Below are 24781 nucleotides of genomic sequence, written 5' to 3'. Positions count from 1 at the left end.
GGTTGACCAACAGTTGACCAGAGGCTGACCATGAGCCTGCAGTGAGCCCTCGTGGCCAAGAAAGCCAATGGTGGCCAACAAGCTGACCACTAGCCAGAAGAAAGCCCCGGTGGCCAAGAGGGTCAAGGGGAAACTGGGGTGTGTCGTACAGAGCGCGGCCAGCAGGATGAGGGAGGTGATCCCCTCTCTGCTCTGCCCTGGGGGGCCACAGTTGGGAGCACTGGGAGGTGCTCCCTGGAGATGTGCCCATGGATGTAGCCCTGGGCAGCCTGAGCTGGCGGGGTGCTCCCAGCCCATGGCAAAGGTGGGGCTGGGGGTCCCCTCCAACCCAACCATCCCACGGCTCGGCTCTACGATGCTCACCAGTAGTCGGGGTTCTCCATCTTCTCCAGGAACTTGTCCAGCTCGTCCTTGTTGCGGATGGGTTTGTAGATCCTCTTGCCCTCCAGGTCGTAGCCGATGTGTGGGAAGTCCTGGTACCACTCCATGGGGATGTTGCCCACCGTGTTGCGAATGTCCTGGAGCAGGGAGGATGAAGCAGGGTGAGGGGAGGGTCCGGGGTCTGCACGCGGCCGTGGGCCTGGGCTGAGAGCAGCTGGTGGGATTGCCATCGCGCAACCATCGGCACAGCCACACAACCATCAGCATGGCTACCGCCTACACCACGACCACAGAACTACTGGCACAACCACACAACCATCGGCACAACCACACAACCATCAGCACAACCACACAACCATCAGCACGGTGGCCCCACTCCTCACCCCTCGGCTGTGTCCTTTACAGGGTCCGGGGTCGGGATGAAGCCAGGTCCTGCTGTCCTCTCCCCCATCAGCCCCAGCGTTACACAACGCAGAGACCCCTTCCCCAATTACCAACACCCCGAGAGGAGGTGTGAGGGTGACCTGTGCCCCCCACACCCCGCAGTCAGGGGTCACCCTCACCCCGCCGCCATCTGTTCCCCATAAACACCTGCAGAACTGCACCGGGGCCTCCACGGAACAACGCCGGGTGCCCCGAGGAGCGGAGCTGCCGGGAGCCCCCGGGCCACGCTGCACCCATCCATCACTCCCCAGCACACGTCAGCGCAGGATGTGTGCAGCCCTGGGGGAAGCAGGCAGGAATTTCTCGAGCTGAGGGGACACGGTTGGGATCAGAGCGCCCCGGGACCACCCCACGTCCCCGTGCAGACAGACGGACACCGGGATGTCGGCTCTGGATGTCTCATCCCACGGCAGCTGCTATGCAAGGAGCCTCCGTGCTCGGGGCTCCATTGAAATGGCCACTCTGAGAGCTCACCCCGTTCCTGCTGCTGAATGGGGTGATGGAGAGCAATGTGGGGGGACAGCAATGGGGTGCTGAGCCCCGCGCTGAGCTTGGCGTGGATACTCCCATGCAGTGCCAGACAGAGGTTGGAACTGACCTCCGAGACCCCCAAGCCCACCCCACCATGTCCCCAAGTGCCACATCTCTATGGTTACTGAACACCTCCAGGGACAGTGGCTCTCCCACCCCCCTACTCCCCCTAATGGGGTCTTCCCACCACCTGGATGCTCCCTGCACCTGGGTGCTCCCATTTATCCAGGGCTTCCCCTCACCTGGGTGCTCCCATCATCTGGTAGCTCCCCTCACCTGGGTCTTCCCCTCACCTGGTGCTTCCCCTATCTGGGTGCTCCTCCCACCTGGGTGCTCCCCCAAACTGGGTGCTCCCCCCACCTGGGGTGTTCCCCCCACCTGGGTCTTCCCATCACCTGGGTGCTCCCCACACCTGGATGCTCCCCCAGCCTGGGTGCTCCCATCATCTGGGTGCTCCCCTCACCTGGGTCTTCCCCACACCTGGATGCTCTCCCTACTGGGGTGTTCCCCTCACCTGGGTGCTCCCATCACATGGGTGCTCCCCCACCTGGGTGCTCCCATCACTTGGGTGCTCCCCTCACCTGGGTGTTCCCCCCTACTGGGGTCCTCCCATCACCTGGGTGCTCCTCACACCTGGATGTTCCCCCTGCTGGGGTGTTCCCCACACCTGGATGCTCCCCCCACCTGGAGTGTTCCCTACACCTGGATGCTCCCCCTACTGGGGTGTTCCCCACACCTGGATGCTCCCACACCTGGATGCTCCCCCTACCTGGGTGTTCCCCACACCTGGATGCTCCCCCTGCTGGGGTGTTCCCCACACCTGGGTGCTCCCCCCACCTGGAGTGTTCCCCTCACCTGGGTCTTCCCATCACCTGGGTGCTCTCCCAACCTGAGTGCTCCCCACTAAGGGTGCTCCCCCCACCTGACTGCTCCCCTCACCTGGGTCTTCCCACCCCCCGGGTGCTCCCCCCACCTGACTGCTCCCCCCACCTGACTGCTCCCCCCACCTGGGTGCTCCCTGCAGCCCCACGCAGACGGGGCGAGCGGAGGGCACAGCTGCACACTCACAGCAGCATTTGCTGCAGGCGCACTCGGATGTGTTTACAACATCCCAGGCTGTGCTGGAGCCGGGACACACAGACGGAGCGTCTCTTCCCCAGGCAGCTCAGCTCCGCCAGGCGCTGCAGGCTCTGAATGCAGGAATCCCTGGGTGAAGCTCTTGCCAGGATCACAACGAGCCTGGGATGCTTTCCCCGCACACAGCAGCTCCGGGGGCCCTGCAGACGCACAGTGCTGCTGCCCCGAGGCTGCCGTGCACACCAAAAAAAGGCATCCTTGCCAGGCAATGCAACCAGGATGGATCCCCCCCACTGGACTCACTCCATGGCTGGAGCTGTGGCCCCCCATCTCTGCCCATCTCAGGGCGGGGGAGGAATGCTCCACGTGCCATCGGTGCCAGTGTTGGTGCACCAAAAACCTGGTGGGGATGCACACAGCCATAGGGATGCACAGAGCGGTGGGGATGCACACAGCTGTAGGGATGCACACAGCTGTGGGGATGGATGCACAGAGACACAGGGATGCAGAACGATAGGGATGAAGAGCCATAGGGATGCACACAGCCATAGGGATGCACACAGCCATGGGGATGCACACAGCCATGGGGATGCACACAGCCATAGGGATGCAGAGCCATAGGGATGCAGAGCCATAGGGATGCAGAGCCATAGGGATGCACACAGCCATAGGGATGCAGAGCCATAGGGATGCAGAGCCATAGGGATGCACACAGCCATGGGGATGCAGAGCCATAGGGATGCACACAGCCATAGGGATGCAGAGCCATAGGGATGCACACAGCCATAGGGATGCACACAGCCATAGGGATGCAGAGCCATAGGGATGCACACAGCCATAGGGATGCACACAGCTATAGGGATGCAGAGCCATAGGGATGCAGAGCCATAGGGATGCACACAGCCATGGGGATGCACACAGCCATAGGGATGCACACAGCCATAGGGATGCACACAGCCATAGGGATGCAGAGCAATAGGGATGCACACAGCCATAGGGATGCAGAGCCATAGGGATGCACACAGCCATGGGGATGCACACAGCCATAGGGATGCACACAGCCATAGGGATGCAGAGCCATAGGGATGCACACAGCCATGGGGATGCACACAGCTATAGGGATGCACACAGCAATAGGGATGCACAGAGCTGTGGGGATGCACACAGCCATGGGGATGCACACTGACATAGGGATGCACACAGCCATGGGGATGCACACAGCCATGGGGATGCACACAGCCATAGGGATGCACACAGCCATGGGGATGCACACAGCCATGGGGATGCACACAGCCATAGGGATGCAGAGCAATAGGGATGCACACAGCCATAGGGATGCACACAGCCATAGGGATGCACACAGCCATGGGGATGCACACAGCTATAGGGATGCAGAGCCATAGGGATGCACACAGCCATAGGGATGCAGAGCCATAGGGATGCACACAGCCATGCGGATGCACACAGCCATAGGGATGCAGAGCAATAGGGATGCACACAGCCATAGGGATGCACACAGCCATAAGGATGCAGAGCCATAGGGATGCAGAGCCATGGGGATGCACACAGCCAAAGGGATGCACACAGCCATAGGGATGCACACAGCCATGGGGATGCAGAGCCATAGGGATGCACACAGCCATAGGGATGCACACAGCCATGGGGATGCACACAGCCATGGGGATGCACACAGCCATAGGGATGCACACAGCCATGGGGATGCACACAGCCATAGGGATGCACACAGCCATAGGGATGCACACAGCCATAGGGATGCAGAGCCATAGGGATGCACACAGCCATAGGGATGCACACAGCCATAGGGATGCACACAGCCATAGGGATGCACACAGCCATAGGGATGCAGAGCCATAGGGATGCACACAGCCATAGGGATGCACACAGCCATGGGGATGCACACAGCCATGGGGATGCACACAGCCATGGGGATGCACACAGCCATAGGGATGCAGAGCCATAGGGATGCACACAGCCATAGGGATGCACACAGCCATAGGGATGCACACAGCCATAGGGATGCACACAGCCATAGGGATGCAGAGCCATAGGGATGCAGAGCCATAGGGATGAAGAGCCATAGGGAAGCACACAGCCATAGGGATGCAGAGCCATAGGGATGCACACAGCCATAGGGATGCACACAGCCATGGGGATGCAGAGCCATAGGGATGCACACAGCCATAGGGATGCACACAGCCATAGGGATGCAGAGCCATAGGGATGCAGAGCCATAGGGATGCACACAGCCATAGGGATGCACACAGCCATAGGGATGCAGAGCCATAGGGATGCACACAGCCATAGGGATGCACACAGCCATGGGGATGCACACAGCCATGGGGATGCAGAGCCAAAGGGATGCACACAGCCATGGGGATGCACACAGCCATGGGGATGCACACAGCTATAGGGATGCACACAGCTATAGGGATGCAGAGCCATAGGGATGCACACAGCCATAGGGATGCAGAGCCATAGGGATGCACACAGCCATGGGGATGCACACAGCCATAGGGATGCACACAGCCGTGGGGATGCACACAGCCGTGGGGATACACACAGCCATAGGGATGCAGAGCCATAGGGATGCACACAGCCATAGGGATGCACACAGCCATGGGGATGCACACAGCCATGGGGATGCACACAGCCATGGGGATGCACACAGCCATGGGGATGCACACAGCCATAGGGATGCACACAGCCATAGGGATGCAGAGCCATAGGGATGCAGAGCCATGGGGATGCACACAGCCATAGGGATGCAGAGCCATAGGGATGCACACAGCCATAGGGATGCAGAGCCATAGGGATGCACACAGCCATAGGGATGCACACAGCCATAGGGATGCACACAGCCATAGGGATGCAGAGCCATAGGGATGCACACAGCCATGGGGATGCACACAGCCATAGGGATGCACACAGCTATAGGGATGCAGAGCCATGGGGATGCACACAGCCATAGGGATGCAGAGCCATAGGGATGCACACAGCCATAGGGATGCACACAGCCATAGGGATGCACACAGCCATAGGGATGCAGAGCCATGGGGATGCACACAGCCATGGGGATGCACACAGCCATAGGGATGCACACAGCCATGGGGATGCACAGAGCCATGGGGATGCACACAGCCATGGGGATGCAGAGCCATAGGGATGCACACAGCCATAGGGATGCACACAGCCATGGGGATGCACACAGCCATAGGGAAGCAGAGCCATAGGGATGCAGAGCCATAGGGATGCAGAGCCATAGGGATGCACACAGCCATAGGGATGCACACAGCCATGGGGATGCACACAGCCATAGGGATGCACACAGCCATGGGGATGCACACAGCCATAGGGATGCAGAGCCATAGGGATGCACACAGCCATAGGGATGCACACAGCCATGGGGATGCACACAGCCATGGGGATGCACACAGCCATGGGGATGCACACAGCCATAGGGATGCCACACAGCCATGGGGATGCACACAGCCATGGGGATGCACACAGCCATGGGGATGCACACAGCCATAGGGATGCACACAGCCATAGGGATGCACACAGCCATGGGGATGCACACAGCTATAGGGATGCAGAGCCATAGGGATGCAGAGCCATAGGGATGCACACAGCCATAGGGATGCAGAGCCATAGGGATGCACACAGCCATGGGGATGCACACAGCCATAGGGATGCACACAGCTATAGGGATGCACACAGCCATGGGGATGCACACAGCCATAGGGATGCAGAGCCATAGGGATGCACACAGCCATAGGGATGCACACAGCCATGGGGATGCACACAGCCATAGGGATGCACACAGCCATAGGGATGCACACAGCCATAGGGATGCAGAGCCATAGGGATGCAGAGCCATAGGGATGCACACAGCCATAGGGATGCACACAGCCATGGGGATGCACACAGCCATGGGGATGCACACAGCCATGGGGATGCACACAGCCATGGGGATGCACACAGCCATGGGGATGCACACAGCCATAGGGATGCACACAGCCATAGGGATGCACACAGCCATGGGGATGCACACAGCTATAGGGATGCAGAGCCATAGGGATGCAGAGCCATAGGGATGCACACAGCCATAGGGATGCAGAGCCATAGGGATGCACACAGCCATGGGGATGCACACAGCCATAGGGATGCACACAGCTATAGGGATGCACACAGCCATGGGGATGCACACAGCCATAGGGATGCAGAGCCATAGGGATGCAGAGCCATAGGGATGCACACAGCCATAGGGATGCACACAGCCATGGGGATGCACACAGCCATAGGGATGCACACAGCCATAGGGATGCACACAGCCATAGGGATGCAGAGCCATAGGGATGCAGAGCCATAGGGATGCACACAGCCATAGGGATGCAGAGCCATAGGGATGCAGAGCCATAGGGATACACACAGCCATAGGGATGCACACAGCCATGGGGCCAATCCAGGCCCCATCCTACCCCCCTGCCCCATAAGGTGATGTGGAGGTTCCCCTGCGCTGCAGCCCCATCCCTGGGCTGGGTCCCCCTCCCATGCATGGCTGGGAGGGGGGAGTTGGGGGCAGGGGGATGGGGGGGGTGGAGGGGGACGGCGGAGGCAGTGCCGTCACTCAGAGCACGTCTGGAAGTTGTTCTTGGATGGGCCCTGGGCATTCCTAGACGCACATTCCTGGCAGCTGGAGAACGTCGTAGGAAAGATTCTTTGCTTGAAAATATCCGGTCCACGTGGAGGAGAGGAGAGGAGGGGAGGGGACGGGGGAGGAGAGCTGAGCCACGGCACCCTCCGTGCCCCAGGGTGGGTGGGGGGTACAGCTGTGGGGTGAGAGCCGTGAGCCCGAAGTGAGCAGGACTCTGTACAATGGGGCTGGGGGCTGCCCCACACCCGGGCGGGGTGCTCGAGGGGTCCTGGGGGTCTTGCACTTGGGGTGGTGCCATGGGGATGGGGCTCGAGGGGGGCTGCGGGAGAGGCACCCCCGTAAGCGGGGGTTATATAGAAAGGGGATGGAGATGGGGCAGGGAAACCCCCCGGAGTGGGGCAAGGATGTGGGCAGCAGCCCCTCTGCCGTCATTTGGGGGGCACTGGAGCCAAACTTCCAGGTAATAAAACTATGGCAGGGGCTGGAAAAGGTTAGGGGGGGGGTCAGGGGGAGGAATTTCAGACTCTGGGGTGGTGGGGGGTGTTGCCGAAGGGGTGCAACGGAGCAGCGGGATGTGGCCAGGAGTGGGGTGGTGGTGGCGGCCAACGGGATGGGATGGAGCGGTGGGACGCGGCCAGGAGGGGGACGGCCGTGGGCCAACGGCGATGGGATGGAGCAGCGGGATTCGGCCGGGAGCAGAGCTGGGGGGGGGTGGGATGAGGCGGTCCCGGTGCCAACCCGGGCTGATGTTGGAGAAGGGGAGAAGCGAGCCAGCTTTTGGGCCGGTGCTTTGGCCGCTTCCCAGCGCTGAGCGTCACCTGCAGCAGAGCTGCTGCATTCCCACCTCCCACCCCCCGCTCCCACCCCGCCGTCCCCCCCCCCCCGTGGGCAGGAGGGCTCTGCTTCCTCCCCCTCCTCCTCCTCCTCCTCCTCCTCCTTCCTCCTCCTCCCGGCTGCGGGGGACGGACGGACAGACAGACAGACAGACACAGACGGACGGACGGACGGACGGACGTGCGTCTCTCCGGGGAATGACAGAGAAGGGAAAAGCGCTTTTCCCGGGGATGGCGCTTTGGACGGAAGGTGCCGGGAGAAAAAGCGAGATCATTAACGGAGCTAAACGAAAGCAGATGGCCTGAGGGAGCCGGGGCTTTCCAAAGCACACTCGGGGGAGGCGGGGAGGTGGGGGGGGGGGGGGGGGGAGGTGGGCACAACAAGTGGCAAAGCCCCTTCCCGGTGGGGGTCAGGACGTCGCTTCTCCAGCGCGGAGCACAAAGAACCGCTCTGCAAAGTTGCGACGCTCACGGATGGGGCTCAGCCCACGCTCGCGTGGCACGGCGGGGCAACGCAGCCGAGGGTCTCCCGCCCCCCTCCTCACGAAGCACAGCCAACGCGGAACCACCGCCGTTCCGACCCGTCCCGTAAATCCGCCCCCAAAGAACCGGGCGGCTCAGGGGAGCACCACAGAGCGGACGTTTGGGGATGGGTACCCCCCGAAATCCTGCCCCCCTCCCCCCCCTCCTCCCCCAAGTTGCCCCGCAGCCCCGGATTCCTTTGCCCCACGTGAGCCGCAGCCGTTGGGGCCATCCGGGAGGCAGCACCGCGGGCGGCCCCCTAAGGGTTAATCCCTCCTCTCTGCCCCATTAGCACCGATACGGTCACAGCGAGGGGGAGGCGGGGAGGAGCCTCCCGGGGGTCCCCCCCAGCAGCTCCAGCCCCGACCCCCGGGGCGCAGGGGATGGCCACGCGTACCCCGTGCGCAGGCAGCGTCTGTGCCCCACACTTATGGGGCTGGGACCCCCTGCACGCTGCGGGGGGGGGGGGGGGGGGGCAGGGGAAGCCCCCTCCCATAGCCATACCCACACCCCGGAACCCCGTGCCTGCGCGAAGGGCCGTCGGGGTCCCGGCAGGTGACGCACACAGCGGGCGCTCCGGGCCGGGGGGAGGAGAGGGAGGGGGGTGGAGGGAAGGGGGGGGAGCTGCGGAAGGGTTAACCCCCCCCCCCCCGGGCAGCGCAGGTAGGCCGAGCCTGCGGGGCGCGGGGCGGTGCCTGGCTGCCCACCGCCCTATAAAGCCCCGCGCTCCGGCCCCACTCGCGCCTTAGGATGCACATGGTGCCGGCGGGGGACGTGGCGGCCGTGCGCGGTCCTTAAGCCGTCGGGCGAGGGGATACGGGGGCACGGGGGTACGGGGACCCCCCTCCGGCAGCGAGCTGCCCCCCGGCGGTGCCGGGGCTGTGGCATGCGGCGGGGCTGAGGGCGGCGGTGGCGGCGGTGCGCGCTGTGCCGGCTGCTCGCCATGTCCTTCGCCATGCTGCGCCCCGCGGCCGGCCGTTACCTGTACCCCGAGATCAGCATGCTGTCGGAGGACGAGGAGAACGGCAGCGAGAGCTCGGGCTCCGACGAGAAGCCCTTCCACCTGGACGCCGACGGCTTCGGCATCAAAGCCGGCAAGAGGAGGAGCGGCAAGAAAGCCGGGCGGCTGCACCGCGAGCCCCGGCAGCGGCACACGGCCAACGCGCGAGAGCGCGACCGCACCAACAGCGTCAACACCGCCTTCACGGCGCTGCGCACCCTCATCCCCACCGAGCCGGCCGATAGGAAGCTGTCCAAGATCGAGACGCTGCGCCTGGCCTCCAGCTACATCTCCCACCTGGGCAACGTGCTGCTGGTGGGAGAGGCGTGCGGCGACGGGCAGCCGTGCCACACCAGCCCGGCTTTCTTCCACCACGGCGGAGGAGGCGGCAGCCCCCCGCCACGCGACTCCGAGAACTCCCAGCCCAAACAGATCTGCACTTTCTGCCTCAGCAACCAGAGGAAGCTGGTGAGTGGCTGTGCGTCGGGGGGCGGGGGGGGGGGTCCAAGGTTTGGGCATGGGAGAGTGGCAGAACGCAAGGGTTGGGCTTGGAAACGTGGTAGAACCCAGAGGTTGGGTATGGAAATATGGTAGAAGCCAAAGTTTGGGCATGGAAATACGGTAGAAGCCAAGATCTGGGTACAGGAATGTGGCAGAACCCAAGGTTTGGGCATGGAAGTACAGTAGAAGCCAAGATCTGGGCACAGGAATATGGCAGAAGCCAAAGTTTGGGCACAGAAATGAGGCAGAAGCCAAAGTTTGGGCATGGAAATACAGTAGAAGCCAAGATCTGGGTACAGGAATGAGGCAGAACCCAGAGGTTGGGTATGGAAATACGGCAGAAGCCAAAGTTTGGGCACAGGAATGTGGCAGAAGCCAAGATTTGGGCACAGGAATGTGGCAGAACCCAAGGTTTGGGCATGGAAATATGATACAACCCAAGATTTGGGCACAGGAATGTGGCAGAAGCCGAAGTTTAGGCATAGAAATATGGTAGAAGCCAAGGTTTGGGCACAGGAATGAGGCAGAACCCAGAGGTTGGGTATGGAAATATGGTAGAAGCCAAAGTTTGGGCATGGAAATACGGTAGAAGCCAAGATCTGGGCATAGGAATATGGCAGAAGCCAAAGTTTGGGCACAGAAATGAGGCAGAAGCCAAAGTTTGGGCATGGAAATATGGTAGAAGCCAAGATTTGGGCACAGGAATGTGGCAAAAGCCAAGATTTGGGCACAGGAATGTGGCAGAATCCAAGGTTTGGGCATGGAAATACGGTAGAAGCCAAGGTTTGGGCACAGGAATGTGGCAGAACCCAAGGTTTGGGCATGGAAATATGGTAGAACCCAAGGTTTGGTCACAGGAATGAGGCAGAACCCAAGGTTTGGGCATGGAAATATGGTAGAACCCAAGGTTTGGTCACAGGAATGAGGCAGAACCCAAGGTTTGGGCATGGAAATATGGTAGAACCCAAGGTTCGGGCACAGGAATGAGGCAGAACCCAAGGTTTGGGTATGGAAACGCAAGAGGACCTGAGGGCATGAAACGGTGGCGGAACCCAAGGTTTGAGCATGAGGAGTGTGGCCCAACTCAAGGTTTGCGCATGGGAATGCAACAGGACCTGAAGTTTGGGTATGGAAATAGGGCAGGACCCGAAGTGTGGGTGTGGAAGTAGGGTAGAATTCAGAGTTTGGGCATGAGAGTGTGGCAGAAGCCAAAGTTTGGTGATAGGAATGCAGCAGAAGCCGAAGTTTGGGGATGGAAATGTGGCAGAACCCAAAGTTTGGGGACAGAAATGAGGCAGAAGCCAAAGTTTGGGGACGGAAATGAGGCAGAAGCCAAAGTTTGGGGACGGAAATGAGGCAGAAGCCAAAGTTTGGGGACAGGAATGAGGAAGAAGTCAAAGTTTGGGGACAGAAATGCGGCAGAACCCAAAGTTTGGGGACAGAAATGCGGCAGAAGCCAAAGTTTGGGGATAGGAATGAAGCAGAACCCCAAGTTTGGGGACGGAAATGAGGCAGAACCCAAAGTTCGGGAACAGAAATGCGTCAGAAGTCAAAGTTTAGGGACAGAAATGCGGCAGAACCCAAAGTTTGGGGATGGAAATGTGGCAGAAGCCAAAGTTTGGGGACGGAAATGAGGCAGAAGCCAAAGTTTGGGGACAGAAATGAGGCAGAAGCCAAAGTTTGGGGACGGAAATGAGGCAGAAGCCAAAGTTTGGGGACGGAAATGAGGCAGAAGCCAAAGTTTGGGGACAGAAATGCATTAGAACCCAAAGTTTGGGGACGGAAATGTGGCAGAAGCCAAAGTTTGGGGACGGAAATGAGGCAGAAGCCAAAGTTTGGGGACAGAAATGCATTAGAACCCAAAGTTTGGGGACGGAAACGTGGCAGAAGCCAAAGTTTGGGGACGGGAATATGACAGAACCCAAAGTCCGGGCACAGAAACACGGCCCTTCTCTCCAGCGTGTGAAGGTCTGCTACCTCCAAACCCCAAAAAGCAAAGGGATGGGGGAACGGGAAACCCCCGGAGGGTTTTAGGAGCTGGAAATGGGAAGCAGAGGGATGGGTGAGGGAAGCAGGGATGGGTGCACATGCAGCCCCGTGCGGCCCAGCAGCTCTCGGTGGTGCAGGCTGTGCCCTGTGCCAGCATTGGGTTTGGGCCCTGGGGTGGTGCCGGGTGCCCACGTGGCCGCAGGGGGACGGTTTGGTGCCCTCTGAACCCCCCCCCCTCCCCCCAAGGATGGGTGGTACCGGTTGTGTCGGTGCACTGTGTGTAGTGTGGGTTCACCGGAGGCTCCTCCATGCCTGCAGGGAAATGCTGTATTGCACCATGCTGGGGCATCACCCGGGGGGGGGGGCATCACCCGTGGGCATTGCTGCATGCACAGGGCAGGCGATGGGGCAAAGCAAACCCCCCCGTGAGGCTGCACCATGCACCCAGACCCACGGGTGGGGGGGGGATGGGGGGAGCAGGGGCAGCAGGCGGTGGGGAGGGCTGGCTGTGCGCAATGCAATCAATCCCTTCATCCTGGGTGGAGGATGAAGAAGAGGAGGAGGAGGATGGATGGGAACCGTGGAAGATCTGGGGTTCGTGAGGCACCAAACGGTGGTGGTGGAGGGCTCACGAGTGGGCTGTGACAGCTCAAGAGCTTCTGAGCAGGAAAAAGCCCAGAGCTGCTAATCCTCCCTGCGCTCCCTTCCAGCTCTGTGGGGCCGGAGGGTCACCTCGGTGAGGATTTACACCCTCATCCCCCCCCCCCCCCACGGCTCTGCTGAGGCCCGGAGCACCCATGGGGGGATGAAAGGGGGAAGGGGGGGGGGGAGGGATGCCTCGTGCTCCCCCCTCCCTGACCTTCCTGCAAACAGAAGCTGCAGGTGGAAGGAGGGGGGGGGGGGGAGGGGGGGGAGATCCCACAGAGCTGGAAGGGAAAGCTCCAGCGCTCTCCTCCGTCTCCAAAGCATCTCCAACTTTGCACCAATCCCTCTCAATCCCCGTTGAGCTGCAGCTCTTGTTGGGAGCAACCCCCTCCCCCTTTACTCCCCCCAGGAGCAGGATGTCTCTATCTCTGCAGTAACTCTGGACAGACCCCTCCCCCTCAGATTGGGTGTCGGAGGGTTTGAGGTGCTCCAAATAGGTTCTTTTGGGGACTGATGGGGGTGGACTGTGCCCCTGTGCTGCTCCTGTGGGTGAAATGATGGAAATAACCCATCTGTGAACTGGGATGGCGCATGGAGAGGGGATGGAGATGCACCTTCCAATGTGAGACAGCCCCCGGACCCCCCCCCCAACAGCACACAAAGCGGCCCCCAAACACTGCAAGAGGCAGCCCCGAGACCCCCCCAATACCACATGTGAGGAAGACCCCTGCCCATGGCACGAGACCCTCCTTTTCCATCACAGGAGGCGACCCCAAAACCCCTTCCACTGCAGAAGGCAGCCCTGAGACCCCTATGCGTTGCTCAAGGCAGCCTCGAGACCCCTTCCTGCTGCACGAGGCAGCCCCCAGACCTTTGCCTACTGCACGAGATGGGGCAGAAACCCCTTCCCTTGAGCCCATTGAATGATGAAGGGCAGAGAGACCCCCCCCCCTTGCCCACCACAGGAGACAAGGCAAAGACCCCTGCCCACTCCACAAGGCAGGCCAGAGACCTCCGTTCACGTGCTCATCGCATCACGAAGGGCGGAGACCCCCAACCACGTTCCCATTGCGTGATGAAGGGCGCAGACCCCCACCCATCACAGGAGGCAGCCCCCAAACACCTGCCCGAGCGCCCCATCACACCACAAAGGGCAGAGACCCCCTGCCCATCACGGGAGACGAGGCAAAGACCCCTGCCAAGGCGCCCATTGCGCAAGACAGGGCAGAGACCCCCACCCATGGCAGGAATCAGGGCAGAGCCCCCCGCCCGTATCCCCCTGGCAGTAGGCAGAGCTCTTTGTGCCCGGGCCATCCATCCCCACCCTGCAGTGCTCACTTTTCCACCGTGCCTTTCTGCTTACGTGTGCGGATGCCGTCCCGACCGAGGCGCCTTCATGGCACGGACTCTGACGTTCTGCTTGGCTGGGACGGCGTGGGGGGGACGGGATCTCATGATGTGGGGCAGCACCATTTCCTACAAACCCTCCCCGGTCTCAGCTATGGTGCCCGGTGGGCAGCGGGGGGCTCAACCAGCTCTGTGACCAGCACTGTGTTCCCATTAGCACCGTGTTCCCACCAGCACCATGACCCCAACCACTGCCCTTTGTCCTGGAGGGGACAGCAGAGGTGGTACCCACAAAGGGACCCCCCAGAGGACCCCAGGGAGGTGTCATATCCCGGTGTCCCCCCACATCCCCACCAGCACTGTGCCCCCAACCACTGCCCTTTGTCCTGGAGGGGACAGCAGAGGTGGTACCCACAAAGAGACCCCCCCAGAGGACCCCAGGGAGGTGTCATATCCCAGTGTGTCCCCACCAGCACTGTGCCCCCAACCATTGCCCTTTGTCCTGGAGGGGACAGCACAGGCGGTACCCACAAAGGGACCCCCCAGAGGACCCCAGGGAGGTGTCATATCCCGGTGTCCCCCCACATCCCCACCAGCACTGTGCCCCCAACCACTGCCCTTTGTCCTGGAGGGGACAGCAGAGGTGGTACCCACAAAGAGACCCCCCCAGAGGACCCCAGGAAGGTGTCATATCCCGGTGTCCCCCCACATCCCCATCAGCACTGTGCCCCCAACCACTGCCCTTTGTGCTGGATGGGACAGCACAGGCGGTACCCATAAAGGGACCCCCCAGGGAGGTGTCATATCCCGGTGTGTCCCCACCAGCACTGTGCCCCCAACCATTGCCCTTTGTCCTGGAGGGGACAGCACAGGCAGTACCCACAAAGAGACCCCCCAGAGGACCCCAGGAAGGTGTCATATCCCGGTGTCCCCCCACATCCCCACCAGCACTGTGCCCCCAACCATTGCCCTTTGTCCTGGAGGGGACAGCACAGGCGGTACCCACAAAGGGACCCCCCAGAGGACCCCAGGGAGGTGTCATATCCCGGTGTGTCCCCACATTCCCACCAGCACTGTGCCCCCAACCACTGCCCTTTGTGCTGGAGGGGACAGCACAGGTGGTACCCACAAAGAGACCCCCCCAGAGGACCCCAGGAAGGTGTCATATCCCGGTGTCCCCCCACATCCCCACCAGCACTGTGCCCCCATCCATTGCCCTTCGTCCTGGAGGGGACAGCAGAGGTGGTACCCACAAAGGGACCCCCCCAGAGGACCCCAGGGAGGTGTCATATCCCGGTGTCCCCCCACATCCCCACCAGCACTGTGCCCCCAACCACTGCCCTTTGTGCTGGATGGGACAGCACAGGCGGTACCCATAAAGGGACCCCCCAGGGAGGTGTCATATCCCGGTGTGTCCCCACCAGCACTGTGCCCCCAACCATTGCCCTTTGTCCTGGAGGGGACAGCACAGGCGGTACCCACAAAGGGACCCCCCAGAGGACCCCAGGAAGGTGTCATATCCCGGTGTCCCCCCACATCCCCACCAGCACTGTGCCCCCAACCATTGCCCTTTGTCCTGGAGGGGACAGCACAGGCGGTACCCACAAAGGGACCCCCCAGAGGACCCCAGGGAGGTGTCATATCCCGGTGTGTCCCCACATTCCCACCAGCACTGTGCCCCCAACCACTGCCCTTTGTGCTGGAGGGGACAGCACAGGTGGTACCCACAAAGAGACCCCCCCAGAGGACCCCAGGAAGGTGTCATATCCCGGTGTCCCCCCACATCCCCACCAGCACTGTGCCCCCAACCACTGCCCTTTGTGCTGGAGGGGACAGCACAGGTGGTACCCACAAAGGGACCCCCCCAGAGGACCCCAGGGGAGGTGTCATATCCCGGTGTGTCCCCACCAGCACTGTGCCCCCAACCACTGCCCTTTGTGCTGGAGGGGACAGCAGAGGTGGTACCCACAAAGGGACCCCCCAGAGGACCCCAGGGAGGTGTCATATCTCACTGTCCCAGTGCCTCCCCGCTGGGATTTTGGGGCTGACCCCAACCCCATCCCCCTGGCTAAAGCCCCCCTGTTTTGTTCATTGCCAAACAGAGACAGCGAGCAATGGAGAGCGGTGGGTATGGGGTGTCCCTGCCCCACAGCCTGTGGGGACCGGGCTGTGGCACCGTGCAGGTGGTGAGCAAGGGGAGGGGGAGGAGGGGTCACCTCCCTGGGGTCCTCTGGGGGGGTCCCTTTGTGGGTACTGCCTGTGCTGTCCCCTCCAGGACGAAGGGCAGTGGTTGGGGGCACAGTGCTGGTGGGGACACACCGGGATATGACACCTCCCTGGGGTCCTCTGGGGGGTCTCTTTGTGGGTACCACCTGTGCTGTTCCCTCCAGGACAAAGGGCAATGGATGGGGGCACGGTGCTGGTGGTGAGCAAGGGGAGGGATGGGGGGGTCACCTCCCAGGGGTTCTCTGGGGGTGTCCCTTTGTGGGTACTGCCTGTGCTGTCCCCTCCAGGACGAAGGGCAGTGGTTGGGGGCACAGTGCTGGTGGGGATGTGGGGACACACCGGGATATGACACCTCCCTGGGGTCCTCTGGGGGGGGGTCTCTTTGTGGGTACCACCAGTGCTGTCCCCTCCAGGACGAAGGGCAATGGATGGGGGCACAGTGCTGGTGGTGAGCAGGGGAGGGACAGGGGGGGTCACCTCCCTGGGGTCCTCTGGGGGGGTCCCTTTGTGGGTACTGCCTGTGCTGTCCCCTCCAGGACGAAGGGCAATGGATGGGGGCACAGTGCTGGTGAGGATGTGGGGACACACCGGGATATGACACCTCCCTGGGGTCCTCTGGGGGGGGTCTCTTTGTGGGTACCAGCTGTGCTGTCCCCTCCAGGATGAAGGGCAATGGATGGGGACACGGTGCTAATGGGGACACGGTGCTGGTGGGGGACCTGTGCTATTTGTGCTGGGTGAAGGGCAGCGGGCACGGCATGGGGCAGTGCTTGGACCCCCTGGGCCGAGTTAAGGGCTGGGCTCCATCATTTCAGCACAAAAAGCCCTTTGAATGAATGAATGAAATCCCCTTTGCTGACCGCATTCAGGGCTGAGACCCTTCGTGGTGCCCTCCGTGTGCCCACAGCCCACCCCAAAGCCCTGGGGCAGCAAAAATGGGGTGGGGGCCCCGAGAAGAGCTCAGGAGGATGGCAGAGGTAGCAAAGGAGATGGGGGGAGTGGGGGGAACCTCCTCAGGCTCTTGCAACCCGCAACCTGCACCCAGCGGCTGCCCCAGACCCCATCCATGGGGATGGGTACACGCCAGTGCTGGGTGCTCCGGAGGGGCCAACGGGGCTCAGCGTTTGCTCAGCTCATGGTGATGGGAGCCTGGCAGCCCCCGCTGGCACAGAGACAATGCTGGTGCTCAGAGCTCTGCCCCACTGCCATGGGGAGGATGAATGTCTCCATCCCATAGCAGAGCAGGGTGGGCATCCCCTGGGCGGCACCGAGCAGCTGATTGCACCCAATTGAGCTCAGCCCGTTTCGCCAGGAACCCTACCAGCTGGGAACCAGGTGCAGCTCCCGTCCGGTGGGTCAGAGGTGTGGGGAGCTGCTGGGAAGAGCCCAATCCCATAGGGCACGGCGCTGGGAGCGGGGCTCAGCTCTGCCCCAAGGACAGCAACGTGGCTACGGGATCCCAGTGCCTGGAGCGGTGCAATGGAGCCGGGCAGCCCCCGCTGACCCCACAGCTCCCCCACGGTATCTGGAGATGGGCCGGCTACTCAGCCCCGTAATTTACTGTTCCTGCTGCACTTAATGGCAGCGGAAAGGCAAGGTGATAGGGGAAAAAATATGAGGCGGGATTTTCCGAATCCCCATTTCCTCTCCAGACAGCACAAGAACTCCTGGGGCCCGAACATCTGGGAAATTTAATTTTACCATTTCGGAGCTGAACTCCCCTTCCCCTCCCCTCCCCACCCCCGGTAACAAAGGAAGAGTCAGAGCCGGGGCTGCACGTGCAGCGTGGGGGAGGCTGTGCTGGCAATGCTGTGGAGCGGCCCCGGCACAGCCACGGCACGGCCACATTGGCAAAGGGTGCACGGTGCCAACAGGAGGAACAGAGAACCATGCAACAGTTGGGATGGAGGGGTCCTTAAAGATCGTAGAGCCGTGGGATGGGTTGGAGGGGTCCTTAAAGATCGTAGAGCCGTGGGATGGTTGGGTTGGAGGGGTCCTTAAAGGTTGTAGAGCTGTGGGATGGGTTGGAGGGGTCCTTAAAGATTGTAGAGCTGTGGGATGGTTGGGTTGGAGGGGTCCTTAAAGATCGTAGAGCTGTGGGATGGGTTGGGTTGGAAGGGTCCTTAAAGATCGTAGAGCTGTGGGATGGTTGGGTTGGAGGGGTCCTTAAAGATCGTAGAGCTGTGGGATGGGTTGGGTTGGAGGGGTCCTTAAAGACCGTAGAGCCCTGGGATGGTTGGGTTGGAGGGGTCCTTAAAGATCGTAGAGCTGTGGGATGGGTTGGGTTGGAGGGGTCCATAAAGATCGTAGAGCCCTGGGATGGTTGGGTTGGAGGGGTCCTTAAAGATCATAGAGCTGTGGGATGGGATGGGATGGGTTGGAGGGGTCCTTAAATATCGTAGAGCTATGGGATGGGTTATGTTGGAGGGGTCCTTAAAGATCATAGAGCTGTGGGATGGTTGGGTTGGAGGGGTCCTTAAAGATCGTAGAGCTGTGGGATGGTTGGGTTGGAGGGGTCCTTAAAGATCGTAGAGCCCTGGGATGGTTGGGTTGGAGGGGTCCTTAAAGATCGTAGAGCCATGGGATGGGATGGGTTGGGTTGGACGGGTCCTTAGAGATCACAGAACCACAAAATTGGCTGAGTTGATGGGTCCTTAAAGATCATAAAGCCATGGGATGGGTTGGGTTGGATGGGTCCTTACAGATCACAGAACCACATAATTAGCTGAGTTGGAAGGGTCCTAAGAGATCATAAAACCATGAGATGGGTTGGGTTGGAAGGGTCTTTAAAGACCATAAAGTCATGGGATGGGTTGGGTTGGACGGGTCCTTAAAGATTGTAAAGCCATGGGATGAGTTGGGTTGGACGGGTCCTTACAGATCACAGAACCACAAAATTGGCTGAGTAGGAAGGGTCCTTAGAGATCATAAAGCCATGAGATGGGTTGGGTTGGACGGGTCCTTACAGATCACAGAACCACATAATTAGCTGAGTTGACGGGTCCTTAAAGATCATAAAGCCATTGGATGGGTTGGGTTGGACAGGTCCTTAAAGATTTTAAAGCCATGGGATGAGTTGGGTTGGACGGGTCCTTACAGATCACAGAACCACAAAATTGGCTGAGTTGACGGGTCCTTAAAGAACATAAAGCCATGAGATGGGTTGGGTTGGACGGGTCCTTACAGATCACAGAACCACAAAATTGGCTGAGTTGACGGGTCCTTAGAGATCGTAAAGCCATGGGATGGGTTGGGTTGGACAGGTCCTTAAATATCGTAAAGCCATGGGATGGGTTGGGTTGGACGGGTCCTTACAGATCACAGAACCACAAAATTGGCTGAGTTGGCGGGTCCTTAAAGAACATAAAGCCATGGGATGGGTTGGGTTGGATAGGTCCTTAAAGATCATAAAGCCATGGGATGGGTTGTGTTGGATGGGTCCTTACAGATCACAGAACCACAGCATGGTTGGGTTGGAAAGGACCTCACAGTCCTCCCGCTGCAGCCCCACTCCTGCTGTGGGCTGATTGTCCCCCCACCAGATCAGGTTGCCCAGAGCCCCATCTAGCCTGGCCATTTCCACCAATAGGAAAGGAGAAGCAGCTGCTCTGCTTGCACCCACCTGGCCAGGGCCGTGCTGGTGGTACTGGTGGAACTGGTGGTACTGGTGATAGTGGCAATGGCAGCAGCGGTGGGGGTGGTATTGGTGGGGGTGATACTGGTGGTGATGGTGTTGGTGGTTGGATACGAGGAGCAATTTCTTCTCCAAAGAGTGGTTGGGCACTGGCATGGGTGGAGTCACCGTCCTTCAGGTGTCCCGTAACTGTGGAGATGCAGCACTTGGGGACACGGTCAGTGGGCACAGCGGGATGGGTTGGGGTTGGACTGGGTGACCTCGGAGGCCATCTCCAACCTTCATGATTCCGTGGTTCTGCGGCACTGGTGGTGGCGATGGCGGTGCTGCTGACAGCAATGAGGTTCCCCCAGGACTCCACTGCCTGACTCTCTGCCCACCCGGGGATGGTGGGAGGACCCCATGGGGATATAGGGCAGCCCACTTCTGGCAATCCCAGCCCAGGGGGGGTTCTCTCACTCACTCACTCACCCACCCTTTTCCCCTCTTCTCTACAGAGTAAAGACCCGCGACAGGAAGACGGCGATCCGGAGCTAGGCGCTCCCGGGGAAGGACGGCACGGAGGAGCGGAAGGACGGACGGACGGACGGATGGAAAAGCCACACACACCGAACCACGGACACACTCCCGTCTTCACCCCCGCTGCCAGGGACAGGACCCTGCCCCTATGGGCCGTGAGGCTGGGCTGTGGGGACGCCCCCCGCTGGGGGACTGAGCCAAGCTGGGGACGCTGCCGCCTGGGACCGACCGCTGCCGTGCTGTTCCCCTCCAGCTTTGAGCCACGCCATCCCCTGAACTGAGGCCCGGGGTGCTGCATTTGTTGAGTTTAATCAATACATGCTGGTGTTTCATGTCATTGATACGATAATATAAAGCCTGAGCAGCTCGTATAATTAAAAATGAGTACGGTTCAGAGACGAGGCAGAAGCTTCCTTCCTTCCTTCCTTCCTTCCAGCCCAACGCAGCCCCCGTTCTGCAGCACCGGGAGCTCCGTGCCGTGCCGGAGCCCGGCTGCAGCAGCAGGTAAAAGCAGTGCTTGGTGAGGACCAGATGCTGCAGCTGGGCTGGGTTTCCTGGGGAAATCAATTACATGTGTGGTGCTGTGAGCCCGGCGCCCGGTGCTCCCCCCGGCACGGCTTGCTGGGCAGTCCTGTGGGCTGCAGGGCAATGAAGCTCCCCAGCATCCCCAGAACGGTGACGGAGCACGGGGATCTGTGGGATGAGGCTCAGAGAGACGCTGAGGGTGCGTGCAAAATGGGGATGGGGGGGCAGTGGGGGGTGGGGAGGAGCCCCGGGGGTCCTGCTGGGTGATGGATACTGAGCAGGAGGAGCATGGCCATCACCGGTCCTCACGTGCACGGAGCAGAGCCCGTAGGAAATGCAGACTGGGAAAGCCCAGGTCAGTTCTGGAGAGCAGGTGCTGCACGGAGGAGCCCAGTGATGGCACCTGCAGCTACAATATGCGGCATCTCCCATCTCGGGTCTGTGCAGCACCTTTTAGGTCATCGTGGGTTTCCATCTTATGGTATCTCCCATCTTGGGACCACGTCTCCCATCCTGGGACTGTGCAGCATCCCCTATGTTGGGACATGGCACCATCTCCCATCTTGGGACTATGCAGCATCCCCTGTGTTGGGACATGGCACCATCTCCCATCCTGGGACTGTGCAGCATCCCCTATGTTGGAATGTGGCACCATCTCCCATCTTGGGACCACATCTCCCATCCTGGGACTGTGCAGCATCCCCTATGTTGGGACATGGCACCATCTCCCATCTTGGGACCACATCTCCCATCCTGGGACTGTGCAGCATCCCCTGTGTTGGAATGTGGCACCATCTCCCATCTTGGGACCACGTCTCCCGTCTTGGGACTGTGCAGCATCCCCTATGTTGGAACATCATGGCACCATCTCCCATCCTGGGACTGTGCAGCATCCCCTGTGTTGGGACATGGCACCATCTCCCATCCTGGGACTGTGCAGCATCCCCTATGTTGGGACATGACACCATCTCCCATCTTGGGACCACGTCTCCCATCCTGGGACTGTGCAGCATCCCCTATGTTGGAATGTGGCACCATCTCCCATCCTGGGACTGTGCAGCATCCCCTATGTTGGAATGTGGCACCATCTCCCATCTTGGGACCACATCTCCCATCCTGGGACCACGTCTCCCATCCCGGGACTGTGCAGCATCCCCTATGTTGGAACATAGCACCATCTCCCATCTTGGGACCACGTCTCCCATCCTGGGACTGTGCAGCATCCCCTGTGTTGGAACATGGCCCCATCTCCCATCTTGGGACGTCTCCTATCTGGGGACTGTGCAGCATCCCCTATGTTGGGACATGGCAACCATCTCCCATCCTGGGATTGTGCAGCATCCTCTATGTTGGGATATGGCACCATCTCCCATCTTGGGACCACATCTCCCATCCTGGGACTGTGCAGCATCCCTATGTTGGAAACGTGGCACCATCTCCCATCTTGGGACCACGTCTCCCATCCTGGGACTATGCAGCATCCCCTACGTTGGAACATCATGGCACCATCTCCCATTCTTGGACCATGTCTCCCATCCTGGGACTGTGCAGCATCCCCTATGTTGGGACATGGCACCATCTCCCATCTTGGGACCACATCTCCCATCTTGGGATCACATCTCCCATCCTGGGACTGTGCAGCATCCCCTATGTTGGGACATGGCACCATCTCCCATCTTGGGACCACGTCTCCCGTCTTGGGACTGTGCAGCATCCCCTATGTTGGAACATCATGGCACCATCTCCCATCCTGGGACTGTGCAGCATCCCCTATGTTGGAATGTGGCACCATCTCCCATCTTGGGACCACGTCTCCCATCCTGGGACTGTGCAGCATCCCCTATGTTGGGACATAGCACCATCTCCCATCCTGGGACTGTGCAGCATCCCCTATGTTGGAACATGGCACCATCTCCCATCCTGGGACCACGTCTCCCATCCTGGGACTGTGCAGCATCCCCCACATTGGAACATGGCACCATCTCCCATCCTGGGACTGTGCAGCATCCCCTATGTTGGAATGTGGCACCATCTCCCATCTTGGGACCACATCTCCCATCCTGGGACTGTGCAGCATCCCCTATGTTGGAACGTGGCACCATCTCCCATCTTGGGACCAACGTCTCCCATCCCGGGGACTGTGCAGCATCCCCCTATGTTGGAATGTGGCACCATCTCCCATCCTGGGACCACATCTCCCATTCCTGGGACTGTGCAGCATCCCCCACATTGGGACATGGCACCATCTCCCATCCTGGGACTGTGCAGCATCCTCTATGTTGGGATATGGCACCATCTCCCATCCTGGGACCACGTCTCCCATCCTGGGACTGTGCAGCACCCCCCACATTGGGATATGGCACCATCTCCCATCCTGGGACCACGTCTCCCATCCTGGGACTGTGCAGCATCCCCTATATTGGGACATAGCACCATCTCCATCCTGGGACTGTGCAGCATCCCTTATGTTGGGACATGGCACCATCTCCCATCCTGGGACTGTGCAGCATCCTCTATGTTGGAACATCATGGCACCATCTCCCATCCTGGGACCATGTCTCCCATCCTGGGACTGTGCAGCATCCCCCTATGTTGGGACATGGCACCATCTCCCATCTTGGGACCACGTCTCCCATCTTTGTGACTGTGCAGCATCCCCTATGTTGGAACATCATGGCACCATCTCCCATCCTGGGACTGTGCAGCATCCCCTATGTTGGAATGTGGCACCATCTCCCATCCTGGGACCACATCTCCCATCCTGGGACTGTGCAGCATCCCCTGTGTTGGATATGGCACCATCTCCCATCTTGGGACCACATCTCCCATCCTGGGACGACATCTCCCATCCTGGGACTGTGCACCATCCCCTGTGTTGGGACATGGCACCATCTCCCATCTTGGGACCACGTCTCCCATCCTGGGACTGTGCAGCATCCCCTATGTTGGGACATGGCACCATCTCCCATCTCGGGACCGCGTGGCATCCCCCACCTCGTGCAGGATCTCCCATTTCAGATCCACGCAGCATTTCCCATCTCAGGACCACACGGCATCTCCCACCCTGGCGCCTCACGGCACCTCCAATTTGGGAACGTGCCATCTCTCTCATCTTGGGGCCACGCAAGCACTTCCCACGTGGCATCTCCCACCTCATACAGCACTCCACTCCATCTTGGGATCGTATGGAACCCCCCCATCTCAGGACACGGTGCCACCTCCACCTCGGGACCCGCATGCAGCATTCTCCCACCATGGGAGCAATGGCAGCTCCCTCCCTCCCTCCTGGCAGCTGTGCCTCAGCAGCGGGGAAAGCCGAGGGGAGCACGGAAGGCTCTGTGCTGTCAGGGGGGGCCACGGAGCTGCTGCTCCACAGGGGGTGGGCAGTGGGGACCCCCGGGCTCAGCGTGGGGTTGGAGGCTTCGTGCCGGGATTTGGACGCGTTCTGCTGCTTGGGGTGGAAATGTTGGTATTTTCACTTTGCATACGAGCAGTTTTGAAGCTGGAGAAAAGGGGTTTGGAAGTCTCCCTGCCTCTCGGGCCGCGCTCGAAGGCACACGGAGAGGTGACGGAGCCTCTTAAGTGAAACCAGGAAGCTCTGGGGGAGGAAACGCTCAGCGGAAGCCCCCCTGGGTGCTGCAGATGAGGTCGTAGCACTCAGCACTTCGGCACTGCGGCGCCCATTGCAGGGGATGCGACCCATCACAGAATGGCCTGGGTTGCAAAGGACCATGATGCTCATTGAGTTTCAACCCCCCCCCCCCCCCCCGCTACGTACAGGGTCGCCAACCACCAGACCAGGCTGCCCTGAGCCCACACATTCAGCCTATCCATCCCCACCACCCCAAGCACTGCGGTGACGCAGGGCCAGGACCCACACGTGAGGTCACAGTGCATGGCACTGCAATGGGTCCTCTTCCCCATCCAACACA

General features: G+C 60.4%; 2 protein-coding genes across 3 annotated transcripts in view; one reads left to right on the top strand and one right to left on the bottom strand.

Moving 5' to 3' along the window:
- BOP1 (block of proliferation 1) overlaps positions 1 to 24781 on the bottom strand; it is a 78394-nt gene that overhangs the window by 8450 nt on the left and 45163 nt on the right. The window contains exon 4 of the mRNA XM_025148111.3: positions 364 to 518. Coding sequence (XP_025003879.2) covers positions 364 to 518 — 155 coding nt within the window. The remainder of the gene's footprint in view (positions 1 to 363; positions 519 to 24781) is intronic.
- The window catches only part of SCX (scleraxis bHLH transcription factor), a 16548-nt gene continuing 972 nt past the window's right edge, over positions 9206 to 24781 (top strand). Inside the window, exons 1-2 of one of the 2 annotated variants that reach the window (XM_040674285.2) lie at positions 9206 to 9931; positions 20303 to 20720. In XM_040674285.2, the coding sequence (XP_040530219.1) occupies positions 9407 to 9931; positions 20303 to 20605 (828 nt within the window). In that variant the 5' untranslated portion in view covers positions 9206 to 9406 and the 3' untranslated portion in view covers positions 20606 to 20720. Of the gene's footprint in view, positions 9932 to 20302; positions 20721 to 24781 lie in introns of those variants that run through there. The other variant, NM_204253.2, reaches the window with a different exon arrangement.

This window comes from Gallus gallus, chromosome 2 (genome assembly GCF_016699485.2).
Source record: "Gallus gallus isolate bGalGal1 chromosome 2, bGalGal1.mat.broiler.GRCg7b, whole genome shotgun sequence".
NCBI lineage: Eukaryota > Metazoa > Chordata > Aves > Galliformes > Phasianidae > Gallus > Gallus gallus.
This window is presented reverse-complemented; position numbering and strand designations above follow the sequence as displayed.